The sequence below is a fragment of the Saxophila tyrrhenica genome (assembly GCF_035928015.1).
Source record: "Saxophila tyrrhenica strain CCFEE 5935 chromosome Unknown scaffold_5, whole genome shotgun sequence".
In the NCBI taxonomy this organism is placed as follows: domain Eukaryota; kingdom Fungi; phylum Ascomycota; class Dothideomycetes; order Mycosphaerellales; family Extremaceae; genus Saxophila; species Saxophila tyrrhenica.
The window spans coordinates 54,590-74,263 of record NW_027041737.1 but is presented as its reverse complement, the minus strand read 5'-3'; the positions used below and the strand labels follow the sequence as shown (position 1 = coordinate 74,263).

Here is a 19,674-nt window from a genome sequence, read left to right as displayed (position 1 = left end):
ATCGTTCGCGGTCAATGGTGCTGGCGATCGAGGGCTGATGACTACTGGCAACGGCCAGGAGTCCGGGAGTGCGGAGGTCTGTGGTGTAGTGCACGGGAGTGCTCCACCTAGGGGAAATTAGGGATGCGGTGTGGTGTAGCGGTGGGAGATGTTAGTAGTGAGAACAATGGAGGCGTTCAGGCGACGCGCAGGAGTATCATTGTGAGGTGGAGAGCAGGATGGTGGTACACGCGAAAATGAAGTGAGGTCTTCCGATTTGGAAGATGTCTTTTCTCGTCGAAGCTCCTAAAAATTTAGAGTTGCGGCGGCTAGAACTAGTCCAGTGCCGCGAAGCGGAGAGAACGGAAGTGGCTAAATTGGGACAGCTCTTCAAAACACCTCCACTCGAACATGAAGTATAAAGGAACATTGAATACATGTTGTTCGGTCGCAGGAATTGATTCAATGCATTGGCATTTATCGTGGGCGGTATTCCTCAGGCGCTTGGTCTCGGGCGAATGCGCAGGATCAGCCGTGCAGCATAGAACGAAGACAACGAACAGACGACGAAATAGTTTGTTATATGAGCACGTCTGATCAGGTTGTGGACTTCGAACCGTTCATCATCTTCCAGGTTCGTTTGCAACTAGCAATCTGAAAGCCAAGGGAATACATCGGAGAAACTCCGGTCACGCAGATTAATTTTGACATGAGGTCGATATAAGCAACACAAGGTTGAGCACCACGAGGAACGGATGCGGGGAAAATCGTCGAGAGCCGGGGTATCTGGCAGGCACGGAGAAGTGCGTTCCTGGATGCCGTTTGTAGGGGCGGTCATGGAGACGATGTGTTGGACCAAGGGGGGGTAAAAAGTGGTGTGAACCAACTCCCACGTCTCTAGCGACCTCGAACGTATCATTGTGGGCACCATCGAGAGGCATTGTGGTTGTGGTATAGAGGAGTAGATGTCTGTGTTAATTGATGTTGGGACGCGATTTTGCGGCGACATGCAAGTGGCTTTCGCTAGCGCGAAGACTGATATCTTGGATCTGCAAGCGGCCTGCCTCTCGCCATCCACTGGTTCCACTCTGCCATTTCCCTGCTGCTGCCTCCTTCTGCCGTTGACCCATATTCCAAACGACGAACTGTAATGAACTGATACCATCCAGCGATACAAAGCAGACGACTTCGCACAGCTCGCATCGACTTTGCACATCACCTGGTCTTGGCGCGTGTTTCGTCGCAAGCTTCACCTTCCAGAATACACAGACGATTTATCACCTGGGATCATCACCGCTGTAGGCAACCCTTGGCATCACGAGTGAATCCAGCACATGAAAGTGGTGCTGGGCTGTACGCATGGCCAGCAAGCGCAAGTTCGACACCTTCGACCCCAACAAGTCCGACTCCGACGACCTCGACTACGGCGCAACATCCTCTCCCGCGAAGTCGAAGCCTCGCGCGCGTTCTCAAAAGCCGAAGAGTGGTGCACGCAAGCCGACGAAGCGTCGACGCGAGACTTACAACGACAGCGACATCGAGGCCGATAGCAACGAGGTCACCGAGGATGACTCGTTCGGACAGCCAAGCGAGGAGGAAGAAGTAGCACTAGAGACAAATCCACGAACGGGTCGAAGCGTGCGCTCGGTTGCGAAGAAGCCGATCAAATATGAGGAGCAGAGCGAGGACGACATAGAAGCAGACGACAGCGATAGGCGCCCACAGAAGGCGACATCCAAACGCGCTGGTCGGGCTAACAGTCCTGTGAAGAAAGAGAAGTCATCGCTTGTCATCAAGCTCAAGCTACCATCACAAAATATGTCAGGCGCCGGATCAAGAAGGTCTGCACGCGCGGGCAGCAGCAGGCCCACCACCAAGCGTGGTTCTACGCCCCAAGCTCAGAGTGCATTCGCGACGCGTAGGAGCAGTCGCATTTCGCACAGTGAGGAGCAGCCTTTGGTCGCTCTTACGGATTCGGGAAGGCATGAGCAAGTAACAAGAGCGAGTTCGAGCACGCCTCCGCCAGCACGGCCAACACGAGCCAGCAAAGGTCTTAAGAAGCCACCTAGTGCGATCATGGAGGCGTCACAAGAGGGCACAGACGCTGGGCCTGCTCCGGTTGAGGGTGAAGAGATCGTCATGTCGCAGCCAGGACTGGCGGTGGAAGCTGGAGTGACAGAGGTCGAGCGCACATCACCAGGCGTAGAGCATGCTGAGGCAGTTGGCTCGGAGATTCAAATGGAGATGTACGACGAGGAAGGTGAAGAGCAGGTGGTTCAGGAATCTATGGACGACGATGAAGAGGATGAAGCACCAGTCACCAAAGGACGATCCTTGCGACAGCCCCGCAAAGCCTCCAGTCCGCCAACGTCTCAACCAGCTGGCACCCGTCGCTCGATGCGTGCCAAGAAGACTGGCGCAGAACCTAGCAGTGACTTCGAGCCAGAGGGTGAAGGGGATGCCGATGTTGAGGACGAAGAGATGTCTGAAGATGACCTGCTCAAACCACCGCGTGGAGGTCGCAGTAGCAATGACGAAAGCACAGGTGGTAGCAGACAGCCCGGTCGTAGATCGGGTCGGCTGGGTCGTAAGGCTGCTTCCCAACGCAGTCAGTCGAGACGCCTCAAGTCCGACGAAGACAACGACGAGCTTGACCCTGAAGAGATCGCGGACGAAGCTGCCGATCTCGAGGAAGACAATCAGCGGAGAAGGCGCGAGCGGAGGCGACCAGCGCGCCAGGCTGATATTGCATTCGAGCCGAATTTGCGGAATCGAGGCGCGAGGCCCGACTATCGCATTCTACGACCTGAGCTGCTGGCGCAGATGGATGAAGAAGATGCACCAGCTGCACCTATGGCTACACCCAACCGTAACCGACGAACCGGCGGCGGAGGGACTTATCGCAGCCTCTTCTCCACCTTCGGACCTTTCGGTGGCGCTGGCGGACCTACTCCCGTCTTTGGCGGACCAGACGGTCAAGGTGCGACTGGCGGTGTCGACTCGGACAGCAGTGACGACGAGCAAGGCGGTGTCAAAGGTGGGCAGGGTATTGGTGGTACTGTGGGCATGACTCCAACCTCTGCCATGCCGCCGAGACCTTACAATGCCTTGACCTCAAACAAGTCAGATGCCATTCAAGGAGCTGGCGGCGGACCACCTGGACTTGGGAAGGTCAGCGACAAGAAGGCATTGGCGGATGCTGACCCGCTGGGTGTGGACACGAACGTTACGTTTAATGGAGTCGGAGGGTTAGAGGATCACATCAATCAGCTCAAGGAGATGGTGTCGCTCCCTTTGCTATACCCGGAAGTCTTCCAGCAGTTCCACGTCACTCCGCCTCGAGGTGTGCTCTTCCACGGCCCACCTGGTACCGGTAAAACGCTTCTTGCTAGAGCACTAGCATCAAGCGTCAGCTCGGGTGGCAAGAAAGTCACCTTCTACATGCGCAAGGGCGCAGACGCTCTGAGCAAGTGGGTCGGTGAGGCTGAGAAGCAGCTTCGTCTTCTGTTCGAAGAGGCGAGGAAGAATCAGCCTAGTATCATCTTCTTCGACGAGATCGATGGACTTGCGCCGGTGCGGTCGAGCAAGCAGGAGCAGATCCATGCCTCCATTGTCGCTACACTGCTGGCTTTGATGGATGGCATGGATGGCCGAGGTCAAGTCATTGTCATTGGAGCTACCAATCGACCTGACTCTGTCGACCCTGCACTACGTCGACCCGGCAGATTCGATCGAGAGTTCTACTTCCCGCTACCAGACGTCAAGGGCCGTCGTTCCATCATTGACATCCACACCAAGGGATGGGAGCCAGCTCTAAAGCCCGACTTCAAGGACCAACTCGCCGAGCTGACCCGTGGTTACGGTGGTGCGGATCTAAGAGCGTTGTGCACCGAGGCTGCTTTGAACGCTGTGCAAGGCACGTACCCCCAAATCTACGCGAGCGACAAGAAGCTCCAAATCGACCCCAGCAAGATCCGCGTTCTGGCCAAGGACTTCATGATCTCGGTCAACAAGATCGTGCCTTCCTCCGACCGCTCGGCGGCTTCAGGTGCTTCGGCTTTGAAGAAGGACATCGAGCCTTTGCTACGCAAGCCGCTGCAAGATGTCACAGACCGGGTCGACAAGGCCATTCCGAGGAAGCGCAAGGCTACGGCTCTCGAGGAGGCGATGTACGATGATCGTGACGATGAGACTGGTTTCGAGCGGGAGAACCTTTTGCGGCAGTTCGAGTCGTCGCGTGTCTTCCGGCCACGGCTGTTGATCAAGGGCGCGCAGGGGATGGGGCAGCAGTATCTTGGTGCAGCGCTGTTGAGCAAGCTTGAGGGACTGCATGTGCAGAACTTTGATATGGCGACGTTGATGAAGGATTCTTCACGGGTAAGCCCACGATTCCATATCAACGTGTGTTCAAGCTGACCAGTTTGCAGTCTCCCGAGGCAGCTATTGTCCAGCAATTCGAAGAAGTCAAGCGCCACAAACCGGGTGTCATTTACATCCCCAACGTCGACATCTGGTACCGCACTTTGGGCGACGCTGCAATCCGTACCTTCACCGGTCTGCTGCGGAGCATCCCGCCCACTGAGCCTATCTTGCTGCTCGGTGTTATGGAGAAGCCGATTGATGAGGACAAGCGGACGAAAGCCATGAATGCGAAGACGGAAGCCAGCATGCTCCGCGATCTCTTTGGGTATTCGCTAAAGAATCAGTACGATCTTAGCCGACCCGACCAGCCTGCGCGTGATGAGTACTTCAATGCTGTGATTGACTACATCCGCAAGGCGCCTTCGGAGTTCCCGTCGCAAGAGAATAGGAAGAGGAGAAAGTTGGACGAGCTGCCAGTGGTCGTTGCCCAGGAACCAACTACACGAGAACCCAGCAAAGCAGAGCAGAAAGCGCAGAAGAAGAAGGACCACCAGACGTTGAACCTGCTCAAACTGCAGATTCAGCCTGTAATGGACCAGATCAAGCGCATGTACCGTCGGTTCCGCGCGCCCACGGTCGAAGAACGGGACATTGCCTATCTCTTCGACGAACAGAACCCGCAGGTCCTCACCACGAACCTGAACGAGGAGCAGATGCAGCAGCAGCAGATCTTCCGCCCCTACGAGGTCGATCGGGACGAGAAGGGCGTTGCGGGGCTACGCGAGGTGGCTTCTGGCAAGTTCTTCTATAATTTGGAGATCGTGACTGTGGAGAAACGCTTGTCGAACGGTTACTACAAGCGACCGAAGGACTTTCTGGCGGATATCAAGCGACTCGCGAAGGATGCGAAGGCGTCGGGAGACCAGGGCAGGACGCTCAGCGCGAATGAGATGCTGGCGAATGTGGAAGTCGACATGGCAATGCTGGAGCAGCAGCAGCCTGCTCTCGTCGCGGAGTGTGAAGCGGTGTATGAGCGGGACTTGGAGCGCGAGCGGCAAAGGGTTGCTAAGGCGCGAGATGCGGAGCGCAGGGGCGAGGATGTGCTCACGGTGGTGCCGAACGTGCCGCCGCAGCAGGCTTCAAAGACTACGACGGAGAGTTCAGGGCCGGTGGTGCTGGGGCAGCAGATCCCAGGCGTGCGGCCGCCGCTTCTGCCGGTCACGCCTAGTAGGCTACACCCCATGTCGAATCCGTGGAGCACGACGAACGGCAGCCATCCTTCACACCAAACGAATGGATCGACCGTGCCTTCACGCCCTCGCGAGGACTCCGAAATGCTCGACAGCCCCGACCTGCAAGAGCAAGGAAGCCAGCACTACCAGCGCTCGGCCGCATCCCCAGAACAGCACAACACGCAAAGCGAGTTCACGCAACGCTCCGCCCACACCCGCGTCGCCCCCGGCTCGCAGCTCGACCAATACCGCAACAGCGCCTCGACCACTACGTCCGGGCAGAAGACTTCGGACAAGAGCGGACGCAGCAGTGGGCCGTATTCGGTGAACACGCAATTCTCCAACGGCGTGCGACCGGACGACCATCCGCGTTTCTCGCAGCTCGCGGAAGCCAGAGGAGGGAGTCAGTTACCCGACACGCAGGAGCAGAATTTCTCAAGCCAGCACTCGCATTCCCAGCTCTCGCAGCAGATGCCACCACCACAGTCGGGTCAGCAGCACAGCCAAAGCCAACCGCACGCTCCGCACGGCTCAAGCGAGGGCGGGAAGCACAGCTCCATCAACAACCTCCTCAACGCTCCCGCCCCTGCCCCCCCGACGACCACAGCCACCACCTCCGCCGCCGCCGCAGGCTCTGCAAGCACCAACCACCTGATCCTCGACGAACCGACCCTCCAATCCTTCCACGCCGAACTTGTCCAACGCTCCTCCGGCTTGTCCGTCGAGCAGCTCGAGCAGGTGAACGCGGGCATGATGGAGATGGTGTGGCAGGGGAGGGGGAATTGGAACAGGAATGCTGTGCTGAGGATGGTGGTGGAGGCGTTTAATGAGGTTGTCGCGGATGTGGAGGCGGTGCAGGCGGTGCTGGGGCCGAGTCAGCCGGAGGATGTCGGGGGGGAGGGGGAGGAGGGGGAGGAGTAGGTTGGAGCCTTTCTGGATGATGGAGCTGGAAAGATGCAAGGGTGGGTGTGGAGGTTTTGTTGGACGTCTGTTGTGTGAGCGAGATGCCCATGCGTTGTTGGGGCGTGTATTGTATAGCCACAGCTACGCGCGAAGGGATGCGCTGCTTGAGTAGAGGTACTTAGAGCGATTCAACGAAGAACTTTGAACAACACTCTGTTCCGACTTTCATTCCTCTATAAAGGCTGGAAAGGAAGTAGAATTTGGCAGCAGTACATTCCGCTCACAAACGCCTCGCTATCACCGCGTCTACGCGCAGCTTCCCCAAACCCAAGACACCACCCCTACAGTACCAGCCGCCCGGGCTCCTTCTCCAGCGCCATCTTCAGCCTCTCCAAATACTCCGTCGCCCTTTCCTCCTCCCCCCGCCCGGCAAGCACAGAGAACACATTATCCCCCGCACTCACGCCCAACGCGCTCGCGATTTGTCCGCGCCCGACCTCCTTACTCTTCGCGGCTTTCGGCGCGAGCAAGTCGATGATATCCGCCTTCTTCGCTTTCCTCGCCGGTCTGGTCGGAGGGAGCGGGGAAATGCCACTGATCTGCGGGAAGAACCTCCCCCGGGAGCTGCGAGGGATTTTGTCGAGGCCAAGGACGGAGTTGAATAGTTCGTCTGCTGACGGCGCAGCGCCTTTGCGGGCTGGGAGGTCGGAGTTGGCGAGTTCGGAGGCGCGGGCGATGAAAGTCGAGAGGGGGAGGAAGATGTCTAGCGTACTCTGGACGCGTTTCTGGGTGGCGATAACGGCGCTGAGGCTTATGGGGACCGCGATCTCGGTCTCGGAGGGTAGTTCGATGTCGGGTTTTGATGCGGGGACTTCGCCTTTTTGTGCGGGCTGGTCGGGTTGCGTGGGCTGCGCGGCGACGGTGTGCGTGAGGTCGAGGTGGGAGAGTTTGGTGAGGCGGGCGGAGAGGGCGGAGGGGTAGTCTTTGTTGATCTGGCCTAGGTAGGCGAGCACGTCGCCCTTGAGGAGGCGGCCGTTGGGGCCGGTGGCTGGGATGGAGGAGGGGTCGGAGATGTTCTTTTCGTGGAGCAGTTGTTGGACGGCGGGAAAGAGAGGGTATTTGTAGTGTTTCTGCGTTCGGTCGGCGGCGGGTTTGGTGGGTGCGGACTCGGCGTAGGGCTTTTCCATCTCCTTGGGGTCGGAAACGCCGGGGTCGATCTCTCTGCTGCCGCCAGTGGAGGAGGCTTCTTGCTTTGGAGAGGCGGAGTCGGTTTTGCGGTCTTCTGCTGGCTGCTTCTCCTCCTTCCCTGAGCTTGCGGATGCACTGCTGTCGTCCGCTGGCATTTCCAGACTGCTGAGATCGTCTCCCTCCTCTGCCATGACCGCTATCCGCTGTCCGACTTTTACACCCTTTGCGCCGTCAGGCTGGGTGATCTTAAAGAGCTTTCCTTCATCTTGCGCCTCAACATCCATGGTCGCTTTGTCCGTCTCGATCTCGAGGATGACATCGCCAGCTGAGTAGGAATCGCCCTCTTTGACCCGCCATGTTGCAATGTTTCCTTCGGTCATGGTGGGTGAGAGGGCTGGCATGGTGTAGTTCTGAGCGGCGCGTTGTCTCGAGGAGACATGGAGGCCTGGAAATGCATTAGTATGTCTCTACTCGTCTCAAGGCTGGGTTGAAGCATACGCCGGCGTGTGCTTTGTCGGGGTGCATATCTGCTCGCAAGCCGCGCCGATAGTCTCGCGGTGTTGACGACTCCCGCCATACTGTTCTGCGAACGATTGTCAGTGGTAGGAAGTTACAATGGCAGCATGGAAAGGTAGGAGTAGATTGTTGGGAGGTGGGTGGGTGAGCGCTCAATCACCCCCGAGATTCTCCGCAGCTTTCCATTGAGCTCCTATGTATAGAAGGACATTATTTTCATGTGAATCCACCTTCACTTCTATGCATCACCAATAACCAAGAGGGCTGGAAAACACACTGCCCTCATCAACAACAAGATGACAGTCCCACTGGACCTCCTCCTCCGCCTCCCTCCCGCCCTCCGAAGCCACGCGTTTACAGCATCCCTCCCTCGCTCCTCGACAACACAACAACTCTCCCCCCTCCGCCGTTCCTTCCACCAAGCCACCCGCCTCCTCCGCTCAAATGCCCGCCGCACCCAAACCCCTCCAACCCGCCGTCCACCACCCACAACCTCCCGCACCACCAACACCCCCTCCAAACCTCCCCCCCGACCCCCCGTTCCCATCGAACTCCTCACCCACCTTCGCACCCGCCCCTCCCTCCTCCTCTACCGCGCCCCCTCCCACACCTCCCTCCAAATAACCACCACCGTCCTGGGTCTCCTGTTCATCTACCCCACCTTCGAGTACTGCCGCCTCTCCGCCTCCCGCGCGAAAGACGTCGAGCACCGCCTCCCGTGGACGATCCGCGGACTCGTGCTCGTCTGCGGCATGCTCTTCGCGGCGGTAGCGGGACGGTGTCTGAGTATGCCGAGGAAGATGGTGCGGACGATTGAGCTCGTGGCCAGGGAGGCGGAAGGCGCCGCGCAGGTGCGCGCGCATCCAGAGTTGAGCGTGAGGTTTCACATGAGGCACCCGGTGCCGTTTCTGAGACGGGAGGGGTTAGTGTTGGAGACGCCGTTGAAGGGCGCGAGGATGGATGGTGATGTGGCGAGTCATGAGGAGGTGCAATATCTCAATGTGCCTTTGGCGCAGGCGGTGCAGTCCACGGAGCAGTGGGAGGCGGAGTCAGGGCGGGATATGAAGGTGAAGAAGGGTGCGTGGGGGACGATCAGGCAGGATATGGGGAGGATCTTTTGGAACGAGGGGTTCGCGCATGTGACGATACCGGAGAAGGATGGGGCTGGAGAGGGGGTGTGGAAGCTGGATCTAAACGGGTGTGCGGTGTTGGCGCATGGAATGGTGCTAAGGGATGTCATGGAGGTGGATGTCTTGAAGATTGGATTGGTGGCTGGGTTGAAGAGGTGGTTGAGAGGGAAGTTTGGTGGAGTGGCAGCGGGGAGGTAGGTTAACGGGCGCTGGCTCGGCCTTGCAAATGGAGAGCCTTTGCGATGTGTCTTAATCCGCGGAAGAGCAGATGGAAATTGTGAGGTTATTCTGGCGGACTAGTACCAGCGCACGCGGAAGCAGAACTCTCCTCAGACTTCTAATCTAGAGGAATCGCCGTCCCCCATTCAGCCTCCCACGTCTGCCGGAATGTCCAATCGAGTCAGACAGCCGCACTCGTCTGGTCCCGCTGTTCAAGAACATTAGTATATGCTATGCGCCAGCGTCTCGCCAAACACTCACCGGCAGCGGCGTAAACCGCAAATACGGCTTCACGACCGTCATCCTCGGGAACAGCTTCTCAGCGTCCGGCGACTTCACGCTCGGGTGCACGATCACATCGTCGCCCTATCCAACCCGTTAGCCAAAGCCCCCACATCATATACACTACCAACTGCTTCACACATACCGGCAGCCAATTTATAGGCGTAGTAACCTTGTGCTTGTCGCCCGTCTGCAGGGAGTCCACAATACGCAGAACCTCGGCGGTGTTGCGGCCGGTGCTCGCGGGGTAGGAGAGGATGGTGCGGATGGTCTTCTTGGGGTCGATGATGAAGACGCTGCGGATGGTGAAGGCGATGCCCTTTTCGTTGACGTTGGTGGCGTCTTGGTGGTCGATCCTGCGCAGCGTCCTATCAGCAACTCGCCCTCATTCTCAAAATGGGCTGCGCGCGCAATTGGCGGGCTGGGGTTGGAGGTATACGCACATATCGTACATCAACGCCACCTTCCTCTCTTTGTCCCCGATGATCGGGAACTTCAGCTTGCTCCCGGAGATCTCGTCAATGTCCTTGATCCACCCGCCATGGCTCTCGATCGTGTTTGCGCTCAGGCCGATGAGCTTGACGTTGCGCTTCGAGAACTCGGGCTCGAGCTTTGCGAAGGCTCCCAGCTCGGTCGTGCACACTGGGGTGTAGTCTTCGGGGTGGGAGAAGAGGATGCACCAGCTATCGCCTGCAAGGAAGGCAAAAGTGTCAGTAGATGTTGCAGAATGCTAGGATTTGGCGCGTGAGAAAATTGCCTATAAACTGGTGAAAGTCGATGTCGCCGGATGTCGTCTGTTATAGGTCAAAGGCGTTAGCATTCTTCCTTCCTGTAAAGTACGTATATGGGAGAGCAGCGTCGGTGTATTGGGCCGGGACGTTGTCGAAGTCCTTCAAGGACCTACCTCAGCGCTGAAGTTTGGCGCAGTGTATCCGAGGCGGAGGGGACCGGTAGATTGTTCAGATGCCATGGTCGCGATGCTGTAGTAGTAGTGGCGCTAGAGGGTTAGGGTGGTGGAGGTGTTGTTGTTAGACGAGAGTGGGTAGAAAGACACAAATTTGTAGAAAGTCAATCTGACGTGCGAGCTGCCCACATGCCTGCCCCTCCTTTGTAATCAACAGCTGGGCGATTTCTGATCGACTTTCCCTTTCTAGCCTTCCAGTCTAGAACACCAAAATAGAGGTCGCACACGCGAGGGACGTTGGTGGATGACCAGGGATATATCAGCAATATCAGCACGCCCTACGACAGTCCAACGCAAATGGAATCAAGTTGCACACGCTGCAGCATGGCACGCCTGGCAATCGACTCAGCCGTCACCGGACAAGACGGGAGCATGTCATCTGTTGACCATTGTCCCTTGGGTGTAAAGAAGCGATCAGGAGGTGATTGAGGAAAGGGACACAGATGACACCCAAGCAAGTGACAGTGATCACGTGCCGAACGCCGGGATTACAAAACATCCAACACGCGGAACTTGAACACGCTTTCACCTCGGCCGCCAGTCGGTTCGTAAAGCACATGGAATAATCACAACATGTGAGTGGAGCGTCCATTGAGAGACCTTTGGGTGCTCTTCCAACCGCTTCAACACTCGCAAAACCTTTAGGATGGCAAATAAGAAGGTAGCCATTGTAGTTGGATCGAGCCGTAAGCACGCTTTTGCACTCGCCGACAGCCCACAACTGACTTGCTGCTGTCTCCAGGCGGCATTGGCAGACAGATTGCCATAGATTTGGCGGAAGATGGTTATGCTGGTGAGGCTTGCTGAGAGATGATGAGATGATGAAAGGCTGTAGCTGAGCTGGCGCGTAGTCGTCGTGGCCGGCAAGACAACTTCAGACGCATCGAAATGTTGTCCATTTCCTCCAGATCCGAATAGCCAGAGATCGACCATCAACACAGTAGTGGGTAGACAATGGCTCGTTCCGACAGGGGCGGCTACTTACCGAGCTCTGACAGGTCCGCGAGATCAACGAGGCCGGCGGCGAAGCACTAGCACTCCAAGTCGACGTCCGGGATTTCCAGAACATTGAGGACATGGTATCCCAGACCATCAAGAAGTACGGCCAGCTAGACGTCCTCGTCTACAACAGCGGTGCGATCTGGTGGGCGACGGTCGAGAACACGCCGATGAAGCGCTTCCAGCTCATGCAGCGGGTTAATCCGGAAGGCCTCTACGGCACTGTACAAGCATGCTTGCCACATCTGTACAAGAATGGTGAGGATGGAAAGGGAAGGGGGAGGATTGTTGTGATTAGTCCGCCGATCTATAGCCGCTTTTTGAAGGGCAAGACTGCTTATGCTATGGGAAAGGTGAGAGTCAACTTATGTGCTTCGAGATGTACTGCTACTGATTGGCGTCTAGTTTGGCATGTCGGCCCTTACCATGGGCATGGCTGTTGACTTTGAACGAGAGGGAAGGTCGAATCTCGCAATAACAAGTCTCTGGCCTGCGGCGGCAAGTAGGCCTCAAGTCTTTGCCCTTAACGATATAGCTAACAGACGACAGGCCATCGAGTCAGCAGCGACTCAAAACCCACAAACAGATCGCGCAGAACTTCGCAAGCCCACCATCTTCTCAGACGCAGTCCTAGCCATCATCAACTCGCCCACCCAGGACGTCAACGGCCGCTGCGTGCTCGATGAGGACTTTCTGCGGGAGCATGAGGGCCTGACTGACTTTGAAAAGTACTCGCTGGTTCCCGGAAGTCAACCACGCCGGATTATGCCAAAGAAGTTTCCTACGCTGTTGGTTGAGGAGCAGGACGATGAGGGCAGGAGGATGGATAGCGCTGCGTTACCCAGGACGACCAAGTTATGATTGAGTCTAGGGCGCTTCCCGAGGCCGTGTTGTTGGTAACGGAGTAAGCCGAACGATCTAGACTTCGAGAGCAGGAGGTCGCAAAGCTCTGCAATTGCGCACAACGACGACTACGGTACCGAAGACGATGGCTGTGATCTTGCGCATGAAGATACCTCCGTCTAAATGGTGAGGACTATTTTGCTTTCCTGTGTCTTTCATCCGAGTCTCAGCTGTTGGGAGTGCTCGTCTCCATGACTTACATTCTAGAGCGGTCGAGATTCGAAATGAGTGTCTACCAGCATTCCAGTGCCAACGCGTTGTCAACACAGTCTCCTTGCCAATCGAACAGCTTCAGAACTACTGACTATCTCGGCGTGCCGAGACATATCATCTTTACACCATTCAACACATTCGCTGCTAAACTCGACGCTCGCTCTACCAAAATACTGTGTGAACACAAACCAGGACTTTCCCACACAGCAAGATCGCGGACTATCACTGAACACCGCAAGCTGATCAAAGGCTCACACGAGGAGCATGAGGCGCTTCGGCGTCGTCGCCCTCCTGGGCGCAGGTCTACTGGAGATTGCGTATGCGCAAATAACGTCCACAACGCTGGCCGCATCCACGACCTACAACCCAACCGTGTCGTGGTCACCGGCTCCCGTCTGTTCGCAGGGCAGCGACCCACCGGGCAGCAATGGGGGTGTCTACCAAGATGAGTTCGGGAACTTCTACGAAATGGCTTGCGGCCCCATGTGGTCAAGCACGAGTTACTACGATGTTATCGGTGGAAATCCTACTTGGGTCGGGACTACTGGGCAGGGTATTGGGAGTTGCTTTTTTGGATGCAGCAATCGTCCTGGATGGTACGTTATAGTGCTCATCTTTTTCTGGGCCGCTATTGACGGTTTACAGCATGGGATTCACGTACACTGGCAGCGTTGTTGGCACGAGCTACAACTGGCAGGGTTCATCGGGAAGATGCTACCACTTCATGAACAATACTCAGGGAACGCTCCAAGGCAATGGCCTCTCCCTTGGCGGACAGACCGTCTACGGTGCCGCGTACCTCATCCAGGCTGCTCCTGGAACGTTGTGTCCATACTACGACGGACAGACCTTCACGGACAACTGGGGCGTCGCCTACGTCATCCAATGCGGCTATCAAGCAGCGACAACTGCTGGTGCCGGAGTTCAAAAGAGTGTAACAGTGGTACAGAACATCCAGAGCTGTCTGTCCGCTTGCGATGCCGCGGGTACAGCTAATTGCAACCATGTTGCATACAGCTACGCCGCTTCTGCCGAGCCTTCTTCCTACAGGACCTCTCATGCCTTTGGCTCTTGTACCTTCTTCACTGGATCTCCGACGCCGACTGGCGGTGGGATGGCGAGATATGCATATGCGGCGCAGACGACCGTTGCGTCCACAACGACATCGTCTAGTAGTGGGACTACTTTGAGCACGTTGACTTCAAGTTCCTCGTCCAGCAGCACGAGTTCATCGACATCCAGCAGCAGTAGCACGTCGACGGCGACGACTCTCACGGTTCAGAATGGAGTCACATACACGCTCACCGGTCCAACACAAACACAAACAGCCACAGCGACGAACACTCAAACGGCGACGAACACCCAGACTCAAAGCGTTTCAGTTACGATCTCGGGTCCGACACAAACTAACACCCAAACGGCGACCAACACCCAAACCCAAAGCATTTCGGTCACCATTTCCGGGCCAACTCAGACGGCGACCGCCACGACCACACAACGTTCGTTCTCCTTCCCTCGCGCTGATCTTGAGCATTGGATGGCGGTGCTAACATACTCTAGCTACCACCATCGTTTCGAGTGTCACCAACACGCAAACCCAGAGCGTTTCAGTCACAGTTTCGGGACCTACTCAGACCAACACGCAAACTCAAAGCGTCTCAGTCACGAATACGCAAACGCAAAGCGTCTCGGTCACGGTTTCTGGCCCTACGCAGACCGCAACGAACACGCAGACTCAAAGTGTGTCGATTACAGTTTCCGGGCCCACACAAACAGCCACAGCGACCACTACACAGCGTTCGTTCTCCCATGCACTTGTTGAAGGAGGCTCTTCGAAGCGAGTTGCTAACCTTTCGCAGCGACCACGATTGCTACGACCGTCGTTTCAAGCGTCATCGAATATGTCACGAGCACGTATCAAACGACCGCTTATTTCACGACCACCGCAGTGTCGACGGCACTAGGTACGTGGAAAAGAGCCTGCTGATTTAATTTGAAGCTGAGAGAAATCAAGGTTCTACTATCACGGCAACTTCAACCTTCGTTTCAACGTACATGTAAGGCGAATGCTTGAGTCCCTTCTCAAGGTTGGATACTGATTGTCCTCTCAGGACCACCGCAGTGAGCACTTACGTGACGACCCAGCCCGCTAGCACTGTCGAGCGGACGACAACTCAACCTGGTGAGATTGAAGACCTCTCGTCCGCCTTCCTGAGTCAACCACTGGCTAACGAATCCAAGGAACTACTGCTGTGAGCACGTACATCACCACCGAGCCAGGTTCCACCATCTACCAGACAACGACGCAGCCCGGTGAGCCTCAAAGCACTCTGCTCTGCTCTGAATTCAGTCGATTGCTAACGTTGCCCAGGTTCTACTGTGACAAGCCTTGTCGTCAGCACTTACGTTACCACATATCAGACAACGCAGCAGATCACGACGACTGCACCTGGTCAGCCTCCCTCGGCATTCCATTCTTCATGTCAATAGCTAACAATGTCCAGGCTCGACCGTAACGGCTACTACGTCCTATCCAGTCACAACAACGGTAGTTTCGAGCTACTATGTCACCACAACTCAGCCTGGAAGCACCATCGTTCAAACTACGACCCAGCTGGGTAAGCTCCATCATGAAAAATTGTATGTCTAGTGTATTCTGACAGCATGAAGGCTCGACGATCACCGCTACGACTTCGTATCCAGTTACGACGACGCAGCCTGGTAGCACGATTGTGCAAACTACGACGCAGCCTGGCTCGACTATCGTTAGCACTGCTCCTGGTAAGCTCATCCATTCCATATAACCCCCAGTGGCCATGGTCCTTCGTGGCTACGCACACAGCTTTCAGGGGTTCAATCCCAAGTCCCGATTTGCCGTCCTTTGATGAGCAGCCAAGATCCATACAGTGGCTTCGATCTGACAACCTCGCAGGTTCCACCGTCGTAAGCACCTACGTTTCGACTTATGTGACTACTCGGGCCGGTAAGTAGCGATCTCGAATCACCGCTGGGGTTGACGATGAGGCTAACACGTCTCTTCAAGGGAGCACTGTGACCGTGGTTAGCTCATACGTGAGCACATACGTTACCACCGCTCCAGGCACCACAATCAGCGTCACGCCTTCGCAATCCGCAGGCACACAGACCCAAACTCAGACTGAAGCCAGTATGACGACGACCTGTTACATCATGAACGGTCAAACGCAATGCATGGTATCGACATCCTCCACCAGCTCGAGTTCGGGAAGCTCATCCTCGAGTAGTAATCCCGGATCGACCACATCGTCGTCGTCCTCTCAGGTCTCCAGTAGCCCATCGTCTTCGTCCATCAGCTCAACGGTCTCTTCTTCTACTTCTTCAGCGGCCAGTACGTCAGGTACGGGCCCGTCGAGTTCATTTACTTCTAGCAGCTCAATCTCGACATCATCGGTGGGTGTCCTTGACACAATCTGAAGCATGTTCCGCAAGGCTGATAGATTGCAGACGTTCGCAACTTTTGTGTCGACCACTTCCACCTCGTCCACCGCCTCCTCAACTGTCTCACCGAGCTCATCGTCAGCCACCTCGTCGCCCTCTTCCTCGACATCCTCATCCCAAGCTCAAAGCTCGACCTACTCAACGACGACCACTCTCTCAATTCAGACCTCATCCACCACCAGCTCTTCTTCCGCAGCTGCCTCAACATCGCAATCACTCGCGTGCGACCAAAGCCAAGCCCAGTACGGATATACGGATCCATCGACAGGCTCTCAATACCAGGTCCAATGCAACACGACATACTCCGGTGGTGTATGTCGGCAGGAGCAAACGCCCGACATGGGCTCTTGCATCACGGCTTGCTCGAACAATCCAAGCTGTGAGGGCGCTGGATATGACTCCACCACTGGCACATGCTATGAATACTGTAGTACGGTCGCTGGTAGCGGAACATACAATCCCAACGTTCAATATGCGCAGTTGTCGAAGCGAGCTGTCGTTGTCAACGGGCAGACGTCACTTTACCAGGTCACGACGTCTTACACCACGGCTACCACGGCTACTACTTTGAGCAGTTCTGGCGGAAGCAGTTCTTCATCAATGATGAGTTCGTGGTCGTCCGGCTCATCGGCAGCAGGCTTCTCCACGACGGCTTCAAGCAGCATGTTCAGCTCTGCGTCTTCAGCAAGCTCATCTTCGCCTGCGACCCCTAGCACCATAAGCTACACCCCTACCGCCACCACGACCACGACAACATCATCATCATCATCAAGCAGTTCGAGCTCGGCGGCTCAAATCACAACGAGGTCGTCCTCAGCATCAACATCTGCAAACACTTCTTCGACTTTGTTCTCCACGACCACAACTTCCTCATCATCATCAGCCTCGACATGTCCGCCGCCGCAAACTGTAACGGTTACGATGACGCCGCCGCCTGCAGTAACTGTCACAGTGACCGCCGCGAGCTGATGAAGCGATGCTGCTGGTTTGATGGGAGGAATTATGTTCTTGGGCAAGGCAACGACGTTACGAGCGACGGCGCAGCGGTCTGTTAATGGATTTTTGTGAATGGAGATGTGATAATAGTTAGCAGTAGTACACGTATGATATCTTCGACGACCAGACTTCCCGTACGGCACCAACGCTGTGTAGAAACGAGCGTTCTCCCGATGTCGTTAGTATAGTGCTGTGTAAAGTGCAAATGTATGGTACTGATCGCCAATACAACCAGCCCTTAGAGGCGGCCTTCGCGATTGGAGGATGGAGGTGGGGTGGAGGGAGGATAGAGGGAGGATGGAGACAGGATGGAGACAGGATGGAGGGTGAGTGAAGGAAAGGGCGGTGCTCGCTTGCTAGGTACGTCCCTGCAGCACCTACCGAGCTCATCAACATAATGGTGATGTGCTGCGAACACCCTGGCCTGCCTGAGTTATGCACCATGCGCAACATTTCATACCATTCGTCAGCCCTCCACCTCCAAAGCACGTCCAGCCTCTACGTCAGGCATCCACCCCTTCGGCCTCTCAGCCCCTCTCACGGTCAACCCATACAGCGCCTTCTCAACCTTCTCCACACTCGCCCGCATCACATCGGCCTTCTTATCAACATCCTTGGCAAACGGTCCATATCCGGCATCCAAGCTCTCCAGCGCCGAACGCAGGTCCCGCATATCCGTGAGCAGATTGCGTTGCGAAACATTTCCGCCCTCTGCGGGAGAAGAAATGGCAGGCAGAGCTTGGTTAGTAGCCATGAACGTAATGGCGAACTTCATCAGCTCGCCAGTCATGTCGTAGATTCCGAGGATGTAGTCTTCCATGCTCAGCTCGATGCCAGGCCCCTCGGCATCTAGTTTCTTGACCTGCGCTGCCGCTTCATCGTACGGCAGGATCCGGGCGTTGGTCAAGTAATGCTCGAACGAGGCTGCTTCGAAATACTCCTGGCATCCGCCGCTGATCTGACGAGCATAGCGATGAGCATTCAGGCCTTGGAGGTCGGCGGAGACGGACGCGAATTGCTTGGAGATGGTTTCGTAGTATTGGGCATTGCCTTTGATCACGTTCTGTGGGAGTGGCGCCTGCAGTTGGCGGACGCTATGTGGTTGGTTGTCAGCGAATCCGGGGAACCTTGAAGAAGGGGATGCAGAGTGATGGATGTGGCGTTGGGGATATGGGCTTACCGATGGAGTGTGAAGATTCTATAGGAGTGTTAGTGAGGTGCTCCGCGGAAGGTGGAGAGTGGGAGGAGTGCTCACATCTTCTTGGAAGCTGCAGTGATGTCCCGGCTAGCTTTGATGATTCTCTCCCGGCGGTCATGGTGTTCGTCCAGCTCGGAGCGGAAGTATTCGAACGATGGGAGGTACAGAGAGGTGGAGGGGGCTGTTCCGGATGCTTCTTCAGAGGCCATCGTTGCGTGTGTTCGCTTGGGCCCCATCAGCACCGGGTACCATCGGGTGAAGGAGTGGCCCTGGCTTGTCGTGTTGATCGAGTGTTGGCAGGTGAGGTTCGATCTTCGGTTAAGCAAAGTCCGAGGAGAGTCAAACGACTTCTCTCCTCCACATCCCGAAGACTCACGTTGCAACACCTCGATAATAAACTTCTTGCAGCAGTCAGGCTCTCAGGTTCGGACGGCACGAAGAAGCTGAATTGAATGCCTCTAATGTTCATCATGGCATGGATTGGATGGGTTCACAAGCCCACGGTGCTCCTGCCTGTCATGTATAGGTAACACATCGGATCCATCGACCAAGGCTCGTGAAGCGCACGGAAGCAAACGAGTTGTTGCTTGGCTGACATGGACAAGCCTTACAACCACCATCTTCTTGCCTTGGGAAGCGGCAAGTATGTACATTCGTACACCGTCCAGTTTACCGTCAGCCCGGCCTGCCAACGGCCCAGCGATACATATAGGAGGTACCTTCGTACAGCACAGCGGGACAGAACCACTCCGTTCTTGAAACAGCTTTCCTGGCTCATCAAAACGTGGAAGGACAAGCCTCGCACCGTTACATTGTGTTGCCGACTGCCGAGCGCTTGTAACTGCTTCTACAGAAAGACAAAACTCAATTGGCAGCGGTAGAGCCGCGGAGCGGAAGACCGCACATGGCCTCAGCACGAAGGATTCACACCGCAGGTGGAGGGACGGGTCACGGCAAGCAATATCAGCCAATGACGTACTAACTCATCTCGCACCAGGTCAAGCAACAGCTTCTGCGAACCGATATGAGTGGCTGACTTGAGCGACAACCCTGTGACCGACGAGGATGCGCTGTGGAGATCTCTTTGGGACTCCGCTTGGAGAGCACGAGGTC

The 19,674-nt window shown here is 56.1% G+C and overlaps 8 protein-coding genes across 8 annotated transcripts; 5 read left to right on the top strand and 3 right to left on the bottom strand.

Moving 5' to 3' along the window:
• Positions 1 to 1,338: 1,338 nt before the first annotated feature.
• Positions 1,339 to 6,494, top strand: YTA7 (TAT-binding protein-like protein 7, AAA ATPase; the record flags this gene model as incomplete). Its single annotated transcript, XM_064800620.1, has 2 exons — positions 1,339 to 4,356; positions 4,407 to 6,494. The coding sequence occupies 2 exons, from the start codon at positions 1,339 to 1,341 to the stop codon at positions 6,492 to 6,494; spliced, it is 5,106 nt and encodes a 1,701-aa protein (XP_064660571.1).
• Positions 6,495 to 6,817: 323 nt separating this feature from the next.
• Positions 6,818 to 8,241, bottom strand: PDX1 (pyridoxine biosynthesis protein; the record flags this gene model as incomplete). Its single annotated transcript, XM_064800619.1, has 2 exons — positions 6,818 to 8,109; positions 8,163 to 8,241. 2 exons carry the CDS (start codon positions 8,239 to 8,241, stop codon positions 6,818 to 6,820), a joined length of 1,371 nt encoding a protein of 456 aa, XP_064660570.1.
• Positions 8,242 to 8,476: 235 nt separating this feature from the next.
• Positions 8,477 to 9,508, top strand: LTR77_003361 (uncharacterized protein; the record flags this gene model as incomplete). Its single annotated transcript, XM_064800618.1, has 1 exon — positions 8,477 to 9,508. The coding sequence occupies one exon, from the start codon at positions 8,477 to 8,479 to the stop codon at positions 9,506 to 9,508; it is 1,032 nt and encodes a 343-aa protein (XP_064660569.1).
• A 202-nt stretch (positions 9,509 to 9,710) lies between these two features.
• On the bottom strand, positions 9,711 to 10,781 carry PRX1 (peroxiredoxin 1; the record flags this gene model as incomplete). The annotated part of the gene is made up of 5 exons (XM_064800617.1): positions 9,711 to 9,737; positions 9,791 to 9,895; positions 9,957 to 10,167; positions 10,255 to 10,541; positions 10,716 to 10,781. The coding sequence occupies 5 exons, from the start codon at positions 10,779 to 10,781 to the stop codon at positions 9,711 to 9,713; spliced, it is 696 nt and encodes a 231-aa protein (XP_064660568.1).
• A 775-nt stretch (positions 10,782 to 11,556) lies between these two features.
• On the top strand, positions 11,557 to 12,635 carry LTR77_003359 (uncharacterized protein; the record flags this gene model as incomplete). Its single annotated transcript, XM_064800616.1, has 3 exons — positions 11,557 to 11,568; positions 11,774 to 12,127; positions 12,180 to 12,635. The coding sequence occupies 3 exons, from the start codon at positions 11,557 to 11,559 to the stop codon at positions 12,633 to 12,635; spliced, it is 822 nt and encodes a 273-aa protein (XP_064660567.1).
• Positions 12,636 to 13,154: 519 nt separating this feature from the next.
• LTR77_003358 (uncharacterized protein) lies at positions 13,155 to 14,712 on the top strand (the record flags this gene model as incomplete). Its single annotated transcript, XM_064800615.1, has 2 exons — positions 13,155 to 13,486; positions 13,536 to 14,712. 2 exons carry the CDS (start codon positions 13,155 to 13,157, stop codon positions 14,710 to 14,712), a joined length of 1,509 nt encoding a protein of 502 aa, XP_064660566.1.
• A 742-nt stretch (positions 14,713 to 15,454) lies between these two features.
• Positions 15,455 to 17,080, top strand: LTR77_003357 (uncharacterized protein; the record flags this gene model as incomplete). Its single annotated transcript, XM_064800614.1, has 6 exons — positions 15,455 to 15,508; positions 15,554 to 15,671; positions 15,823 to 15,873; positions 15,934 to 16,056; positions 16,374 to 16,679; positions 16,896 to 17,080. 6 exons carry the CDS (start codon positions 15,455 to 15,457, stop codon positions 17,078 to 17,080), a joined length of 837 nt encoding a protein of 278 aa, XP_064660565.1.
• Positions 17,081 to 17,829: 749 nt separating this feature from the next.
• Positions 17,830 to 18,770, bottom strand: LTR77_003356 (uncharacterized protein; the record flags this gene model as incomplete). The annotated part of the gene is made up of 3 exons (XM_064800613.1): positions 17,830 to 18,457; positions 18,544 to 18,561; positions 18,619 to 18,770. 3 exons carry the CDS (start codon positions 18,768 to 18,770, stop codon positions 17,830 to 17,832), a joined length of 798 nt encoding a protein of 265 aa, XP_064660564.1.
• Between the last annotated feature and the right edge of the window lie 904 nt (positions 18,771 to 19,674).